Consider the following 9,819-nt stretch of genomic DNA (forward strand, 5'->3'; position numbering starts at 1 on the left):
AAGACGCAGTGTACATATTATATTACGAGCCACTAATCTCAAATCTGACAACTATACATTAATAGTCCTCATTTACTGCTTTTATTTGTCTTGTCTAAATGAGGGAACCCGTCTTGCAAACAGTAAGACGAAAATCTAGAGATTTTTCCATCCGGATATTCTGTCAAGTTTGTTTGGTTGTTTTGTTCATAGAACCCGTCCCCAATCTCGTATCCAGGGTTACAGTACTGTGTTACCATGGTTACAGTAACCCGTCCCCAATCTCGTATCGGAAAACGATCCAGCTCAATTGTGAGTGTAAATATGGGTGGAAGCTGCAATGGTATAATTAATATTCTGCCATCCTGTGGTAACCACAGGTAACCACAGTGTGGTAACCACAGGTAACCACAGTGTGGTTGCAATTAACTCACGATCCTACCATCGATAAGAGTAATTATCATTTCCGACTGCTAGTAATAATTTTAATTATAGCTCCACTCCCCAGCTATAACATGTACTTATGATTGCACCAGTCAGCGGTCTTTAGTGGTTAGTACTGGTTACTAAGGGTTACTAAGGGTTACTAAGGGTTACTAAGGGTTACTAAGGGGTCGGTGTTTTGAAGCCATTGAAATCTGGACAAGGAAATGTGGGTAAGTGTATGGTTACTATAACTACTCCTTACTGTACTAACAGAGGAGGAGAGGGGTGATCTGGGTATGACATAATCCTGGCATACAGCTTCACGGGTGTACACTGTTATAACACACTGTATAACTAGTTAATAGTACTGTATAACTAGTTAATAGTTGTAATGTTTTGTTATTTCCCACAATCGTTAGTGCGAGCTCCCTCGCAGTACTGGGATCTGATAATGCTGCTAGGAGCTGCACACAGTACAGTGTAACCATGGTTACAGTACTGTGTTACCATGGTTACAGTACTGTGTTACCAGGTTACAGTACTGTGTTACCATGGTTACAGTGCTGTGTTACCAGGTTACAGTACTGTGTTACCATGGTGACAGTACTGTGTTACCATGGTTACAGTACGCTTTTGTGTGTTATCGATCAGCTTGGATCCTATAGATCGAGCTATTTTGCCGTACGATATTTACTCTGCTTTGATAGCATTTGCCGGGAATACGGATTTCTTTGTCTTTTTGCCTTTAGTGAATATTTATCTGCTATTTTTGAGTTGCCGGACGCCGGTATATATATATATTATATATATATATATATAATATATATAATATATAGTATCTGAAAACGGCTTAATCGACTCATTTTGAAACTTTGATTTTACGGTTGAATTATCCATAAATAAAATGGAATCATCCCATATTTAATTTTTACATCTGAGTTTAGTAACACTAACAAATTGAGAATAACATTTTATTTGAGTAAATAAACCCTGCTTGTCTGGTTTCTCTAGATAATGATAGTTTCTTACTTTACATAACTAACTATTTCCCTTTAGTTCACTATCCTACTATTTCCCTTATTAGTTACAGTAAAGGTTTATAGTTTGCTCTAAGTTAACTTAACTTGCTCTAAGTTATTACACTAACCCACTATTTACTCTAAGTTTACTAACCCACTATTTGCTATGTAGTTTACTAACCCACTATTTGCTATGTTATAGCCGTTAGGATGCAGCCGCTAATACCAGCTGAGAAGCGTATAAAGGTAGCGGACACACTCCGGCTACTATTTCACTACTGTAACATAGTAAACCTGACACTGGGACTAATAGTGTTCGGGGTGGGGGTGTCACTAGTTCTCTCCCCTCTACCTCTCCCTGCTGGCAAAGATGTAAGTAGTGTAACTATAGTAACTAATAGTGTTTGGGGTGGGGGTGTCACTAGTTCTCTCCCCTCTACCTCTCCCTGCTGGCAAAGATGTAAGTAGTGTAACTATGGTAACTAGTAGTGTAACTATGGTAACTAGTAGTGTAACTATGGTAACTAATAGTGTTCGGGGTGGGGGTGTCACTAGTTCTCTCTCCTCTACCTCTCCCTGCTGGCAAAGATGTAAGTAGTGTAACTATGGTAACTAGTAGTGTAACTATGGTAAATAGTAGTGTAACTATGGTAACTAGTAGTGTAACTATGGTAACTAGAAGTGTAACTATGGTAACTAGTAGTGTAACTATGGTAACTAATAGTGTTCGGGGTGGGGGTGTCACTAGTTCTCTCTCCTCTACCTCTCCCTGCTGGCAAAGATGTAAGTAGTGTAACTATGGTAACTAGTAGTGTAACTATGGTAAATAGTAGTGTAACTATGGTAACTAGTAGTGTAACTATGGTAACTAATAGTGTTCGGGGTGGGGGTGTCACTAGTTCTCTCCCCTCTACCTCTCCCTGCTGGCAAAGATGTAAGTAATGTAACTATGGTAACTAGAAGTGTAACTATGGTAACTAGTAGTGTAACTATGGTAACTAATAGTGTTCGGGGTGGGGGTGTCACTAGTTCTCTCCCCTCTACTTCTCCCTGCTGGCAAAGATGTAAGTAGTGTAACTATGGTAACTAGTAGTGTAACTATGGTAACTAGTAGTGTAACTGTGGTAACTAATAGTGTTCGGGGTGGGGGTGTCACTAGTTCTCTCCCCTCTACCTCTCCCTGCTGGCAAAGATGTAAGTAATGTAACTATGGTAACTAGAAGTGTAACTATGGTAACTAGTAGTGTAACTATGGTAACTAATAGTGTTCGGGGTGGGGGTGTCACTAGTTCTCTCCCCTCTACTTCTCCCTGCTGGCAAAGATGTAAGTAGTGTAACTATGGTAACTAGTAGTGTAACTATGGTAACTAGTAGTGTAACTATGGTAACTAATAGTGTTCGGGGTGGGGGTGTCACTAGTTCTCTCCCCTCTACCTCTCCCTGCTGGCAAAGATGTAAGTAATGTAACTATGGTAACTAGAAGTGTAACTATGGTAACTAGTAGTGTTTGGGGTGGGGGTGTCACTAGTTCTCTCCCCTCTACCTCTCCCTGCTGGCAAAGATGTAAGTAGTGTAACTATGGTAACTAGTAGTGTAACTATGGTAACTAGTAGTGTAACTATAGTAACTAATAGTGTTTGGGGTGGGGGTGTCACTAGTTCTCTCCCCTCTACCTCTCCCTGCTGGCAAAGATGTAAGTAGTGTAACTATGGTAACTAGTAGTGTAACTATGGTAACTAGTAGTGTAACTATGGCAACTAATAGTGTTCGGGGTGGGGGTGTCACTAGTTCTCTCCCCTCTACCTCTCCCTGCTGGCAAAGATGTAAGTAGTGTAACTATGGTAACTAGTAGTGTAACTATGGTAACTAGTAGTGTAACTTTGGTAACTAATAGTGTTCGGGGTGGGGGTGTCACTAGTTCTCTCCCCTCTACTTCTCCCTGCTGGCAAAGATGTAAGTACAGTTAATGTTGCAAATTTTGATATTCTGTAAGTTGGTCCCAATTAGACACAAACTTTCGACATTTTACCGTCCTCAAGATTTTTTAAATTTTAATACTCTGTAGCGAATTGGTTTGTTTGAACCTTTTTCGAAGAAAAAGACATTATTCTAAGCAAACAGTCAACAAATTCTTCTCAAAGTGTTATAGTATTTATATTTGTGCTGTGTTACCATGGTTACAGTACTGTGTTCTCATTGTGCCCTTATAATCTACATGTTTATCTGCGATAGCTGATAACAGTAAATAGAACGGGTCGTCTGTCCAGCTACTTACAGATTAGAAGTTAAGATTACGTAATAAGAATAACTAACATAATATGTCATATATATGTTATTATGTGCTAACATTACTAATAATAACGAGCTAATCCTATTCTCTCAGATCTCTGTAATCTACGGAACTTTACTGATATCAGCAGTTATAGTGATACTAGTGGTGAGTAGTAGGATATTATTAGTAATATATTACATAAATTACTAAGTAGTAGGATATTATTAGTAATATATTACATAAATTACTAAGTAGTAGGATATTATTAGTAATATATTACATAAATTACTAAGTAGTAGGATATTATTAGTAATATATTACATAAATTACTAAGTAGTAGGATATTATTAGTAATATATTACATAAATTACTAAGTAGTAGGATATTATTAGTAATATATTACATAAATTACTAAGTAGTAGGATATTGTAAAATCCGGATTGGAGTATTATTTATGAGTCGCATTGTTGTAATGTATTCTGGGTAAAATTATCTTTATCCCGGTTGTTGCGACAAGTAAAAATGCTCTTATTAGGGAAAGGAGATTACTCGACGTTTCAATGTAACTACATCGTATTCATGATCTAAAAACAAGTGTTAAAAATTCAAAACGTAAAAAACATATATCTGAGGCAAAATTTGTGTACATTAATTTATTTTTAATCAATCAACTTTATCCAAAAATTCGATACAAAAAAGTCATAACAAAATAGTAGGATATTATTAGTAATATGTTACATAAATTACTAAGTAGTAGGATATTATTAGTAATATATTACATAAATTACTAAGTAGTAGGATATTATTAGTAATATATTACATAAATTACTAAGTAGTAGGATATTATTAGTAATATATTACATAAATTACTAAGTAGTAGGATATTATTAGTAATATATTACATAAATTACTAAGTAGTAGGATATTATTAGTAATATATTACATAAATTACTAAGTAGTAGGATATTATTAGTAATATATTACATAAATTACTAAGTAGTAGGATATTATTAGTAATATATTACATAAATTACTAAGTAGTAGGATATTATTAGTAATATATTACATAAATTACTAAATAGTAGGATATTATTAGTAATATATTACATAAATTACTAAGTAGTAGGATATTATTAGTAATATATTACATAAATTACTAAGTAGTAGGATATTATTAGTAATATATTACATAAATTACTAAGTAGTAGGATATTATTAGTAATATATTACATAAATTACTAAGTAGTAGGATATTATTAGTAATATATTACATAAATTACTAAGTAGTAGGATATTATTAGTAATATATTACATAAATTACTAAGTAGTAGGATATTATTAGTAATATATTACATAAATTACTAAGTAGTAGGATATTATTAGTAATATATTACATAAATTACTAAGTAGTAGGATATTATTAGTAATATATTACATAAATTACTAAGTAGTAGGATATTATTAGTAATATATTACATAAATTACTAAGTAGTAGGATATTATTAGTAATATATTACATAAATTACTAAGTAGTAGGATATTATTAGTAATATATTACATAAATTACTAAGTAGTAGGATATTGTAAAATCCGGATTGGAGTATTATTTATGAGTCGCATTGTTGTAATGTATTCTGGGTAAAATTATCTTTATCCCGGTTGTTGCGACAAGTAAAAATGCTCTTATTAGGGAAAGGAGATTACTCGACGTTTCAATGTAACTACATCGTATTCATGATCTAAAAACAAGTGTTAAAAATTCAAAACGTAAAAAACATATATCTGAGGCAAAATTTGTGTACATTAATTTATTTTTAATCAATCAACTTTATCCAAAAATTCGATACAAAAAAGTCATAACAAAATAGTAGGATATTATTAGTAATATGTTACATAAATTACTAAGTAGTAGGATATTATTAGTAATATATTACATAAATTACTAAGTAGTAGGATATTATTAGTAATATATTACATAAATTACTAAGTAGTAGGATATTATTAGTAATATATTACATAAATTACTAAGTAGTAGAATATTATTAGTAATATATTACATAAATTACTAAGTAGTAGGATATTATTAGTAATATATTACATAAATTACTAAGTAGTAGGATATTATTAGTAATATATTACATAAATTACTAAGTAGTAGGATATTATTAGTAATATATTACATAAATTACTAAGTAGTAGGATATTATTAGTAATATATTACATAAATTACTAAGTAGTAGGATATTATTAGTAATATATTACATAAATTACTAAGTAGTAGGATATTATTAGTAATATATTACATAAATTACTAAGTAGTAGGATATTATTAGTAATATATTACATAAATTACTAAGTAGTAGGATATTATTAGTAATATATTACATAAATTACTAAGTAGTAGGATATTATTAGTAATATATTACATAAATTACTAAGTAGTAGGATATTATTAGTAATATATTACATAAATTACTAAGTAATAGCATATTATTAGTAATATATTACATAAATTACTAAGTAGTAGGATATTATTAGTAATATATTACATAAATTACTAAGTAGTAGGATATTATTAGTAATATATTACATAAATTACTAAGTAGTAGGATATTATTAGTAATATATTACATAAATTACTAAGTAGTAGGATATTATCAGTCATATATTACATAAATTACTAAGTAGTAGGATATTATTAGTAATATATTACATAAATTACTAAGTAGTAGGATATTATTAGTAATATATTACATAAATTACTAAGTAGTAGGATATTATTAGTAATATATTACATAAATTACTAAGTAGTAGGATATTATTAGTAATATATTACATAAATTACTAATGGTGAGTTCACAAGACAGCTGGTACAGTTACAATTCCGGTTGGAACTTTGCCAACTTGGTGGCAAACATAGTTTCCTTTAGAAGAAGGTCTTCATTAGCCACTCCTCCTGATCAGGGACAAAAGGAAATCGCGGCATGTGTGGAATCGCGATTTTCCCCATTATTTGCGACAAATTTTATGTATAGTCTTATGTATAGTCTGTTAAAAATCGCGGTATCGCGATTTTTGGGCATAATAATTGCGATTTTCTTTTGTCCCCGCTCCTGATCAATGAGGGATATAAAATCTTTGTAACTTAAAAGCTTTCAATCACATTACTTCACACTAAACCCTTACTCCTTCATAAACTTCAACATATTTCAGGGCATGCTGGGTATTCACGGCTGCTACTGGGTTCAAGAAAACAGACTGAAACTCTACGCTGTCTCCACGATAGCAGCTATTGTGTTAGAAGCAGGGCTCGGATCCATGGCCATTATAAAGGAGCAGTCCATCATGGACCACATAGACTCGACCCTGGAGAACTTCAGAAGCATGAACAGTAACCATAGTAACATGCCTTTACGGGAGTACAGACAGTCTCAGTACGATACTAACGCTACCTACAAGAACATTGTGGATAACGTGCACACAGAGCTATCCTGCTGCTCCTTTATAAATATTAGCAATAACATCAGCTCCTGTCACCACCGTATCAGTGGTACACCTCTACCAGGCTGTGTGGAAACCTTCAGGGACTTTATCAATATCAAGCTAACTTACATACGGTGTTTAGCATTCATGTTGGTTCCTATCCAGTTGTTCTGTTTAGGGTTTGATCTGATGGTTCTGAAGACACTGCAGGTTACTAAGGAGTACGATAAGTTGGAGAGGGAACTGAGTAATAGAAAGAGGGAGAAGAGGAACAGTATGGGGTACACTACTATTGGGGATGTGGAGAACATTAACCTACAGGCTGCGTACAATAGAGTGGTGTAACCATGGTTACGTCTGGTAACTACTGGTTACTAGTCTGGTAGCTACTAGCAACAGAAAGAGAGAGAGAAGAGGAACAGTAATAGTGTTGTGGACTATGAAGAACATCAATCTACACACTACATACGATACAATTACTGGTAAAGCATTCTGGTAGCGAGTTTAGTTGCCATGGCATTAGAGTTGCAATGTTTAAGAATTGCCCAATATGAACACTCCTATCTCCACATGGCTATCTACAACTAACTCTAACCTTGTATGTAACTACTCCAGGAGGAGCTATGTAAAGAGTACAGCAAGATAGGGATTGGGACAGAACAGTGAACAGTTGGACCTTGCTACGACTTTTAAAGTTACTACAGCGTGATTTCGTGACTGTGATCTTGAATCCCGAGACCTGACTCCTGACGGAACGATTAGGTTTAATGAGAACAATTTACCACGACTGATCAATTTTAAGTCTGTGCATAATATTACAGTCTACTCGAGAGATTGGAGATATATACATGATCATGAAGCCATGACATTATAGCTGCAGTAACAGTGATCCTAGAAGTGCAAACCAATGAATGAGAGATGGGGAGATTATTATGGTGATCTCTACTCTGGTTGTGTGACCATGGTTACTCTGGTTGTGTGACCATGGTTACTCTGGTTGTGTGACCATGGTTACTCTGGCTGTGTGACCATGGTTACTCTGGCTGTGTGACCATGGTTACTCTGGCTGTGTGACCATGGTTACTCTGGTTGTGTGACCATGGTTACACTGGTTGTGTGACCATGGTTACACTGGTTGTGTGACCATGGTTACTCTGGTTGTGTGACCATGGTTACTCTGGTTGTGTGACCATGGTTACTCTGGCTGTGTGACCATGGTTACTCTGGTTGTGTGACCATGGTTACTCTGGCTGTGTGACCATGGTTACTCTGCCTGTGTGACCATGGTTACTCTGACTGTGTTACCATGGTTACTCTGGCTGTGTGACCATGGTTACCCTGGCTGTGTGACCATGGTTACTCTGGTTGTGTGACCATGGTTACTCTGGTTGTGTGACCATGGTTACTCTGACTGTGTTACCATGGTTACACTGGTTGTGTGACCATGGTTAATCTGACTGTGTTACCATGGTTACTCTGACTGTGTGACCATGGTTACTCTGGCTGTGTGACCATGGTTACTCTGGTTGTGTGACCATGGTTACTCTGGCTGTGTTACCATGGGTACTCTGGCTGTGTTACCATGGTTACTCTGACTGTGTTACCATGGTTACTCTGACTGTGTTACCATGGTTACTCTGACTGTGTGACCATGGTTACTCTGACTGTGTGACCATGGTTACCAGAGTCTCTGGCTGGATATTTATTTTTTAAAGCTCCATGTATAACTAAACCAACTTTTCTTAAAGCCTAAGTATTTATTATTTTGAGAGTTTGCGAGATAACCGTTAGCATACGAATTTAATAATGTTGTGCTTGCTGGAGTTTCAATAACCATGGTAATTTGCGAAGTTTTAAAATTTTTCTGCGTTTTGATTTGTGCATTTTCTTTCCAACTAGTTTATACATGATCGTGTGAGATTTGCTAATTTGTTATATTTATTTTGATTTTCAACTTTATTTGAACTAACATTTACTTTGCTCAGTTTATATAACAAATATTCCGTGTTGTTACTTTGTCTAAGCGGTTTCGCAAATAATCAAAAAATAATTGACTGTCAAAAATAAATACAGTTCAGCTCTTATACCAGGTTATGTAAAGGTGGAATGCACATTCAAATTTGAGATCTGACGAAAATTACAAATGTTCTTTCTACTCAATAATTATTTATTCATAACGATTTTATATTGTGTCTTCATCGGTCAATTGGAAGTTGGTTGAAAAGTATAGGTTAACAAATGCGATTGGCAATATTTGATCAGTACAAGTTTTGGAGGTCTAGAATGGCCAAATAACGCCAACACGAGCAGTAACCATGGCAACACGAGCAGTGTGATATATAAACTGAGCAGTAACCATGGCAACACGAGCAGTGTGATATATAAACTGAGCAGTGTTACCATGGCAACACGAGCAGTGTAATATATAAACTGAGCAGTGTTACCATGGCAACACGAGCAGTGTGATATATAAACTGAGCAGTGTTACCATGGCAACACGAGCAGTGTGATATATAAACTGAGCAGTGTTACCATGGCAACACGAGCAGTGTGATATATAAACTGAGCAGTGTTACCATGGCAACACGAGCAGTGTAATATATAAACTGAGCAGTGTTACCATGGCAACATGAGCAGTGT

At 34.6% G+C, this 9,819-nt stretch overlaps 1 protein-coding gene across 1 annotated transcript; it reads left to right on the forward strand.

The window, feature by feature from the left end:
- Positions 1 to 1,630: 1,630 nt before the first annotated feature.
- Positions 1,631 to 9,099, forward strand: LOC134816260 (uncharacterized). The gene is made up of 3 exons (XM_063825019.1): positions 1,631 to 1,796; positions 3,808 to 3,861; positions 6,910 to 9,099. Exons 1-3 carry the CDS (start codon positions 1,635 to 1,637, stop codon positions 7,522 to 7,524), a joined length of 831 nt encoding a protein of 276 aa, XP_063681089.1. The 5' UTR covers positions 1,631 to 1,634; the 3' UTR covers positions 7,525 to 9,099.
- The last annotated feature ends 720 nt before the right edge of the window (positions 9,100 to 9,819 follow it).

This window comes from Bolinopsis microptera, chromosome 6 (genome assembly GCF_026151205.1).
Source record: "Bolinopsis microptera isolate Bmic1 chromosome 6, MBARI_Bmic_1.0, whole genome shotgun sequence".
Taxonomy (NCBI): Eukaryota; Metazoa; Ctenophora; class Tentaculata; order Lobata; family Bolinopsidae; genus Bolinopsis; species Bolinopsis microptera.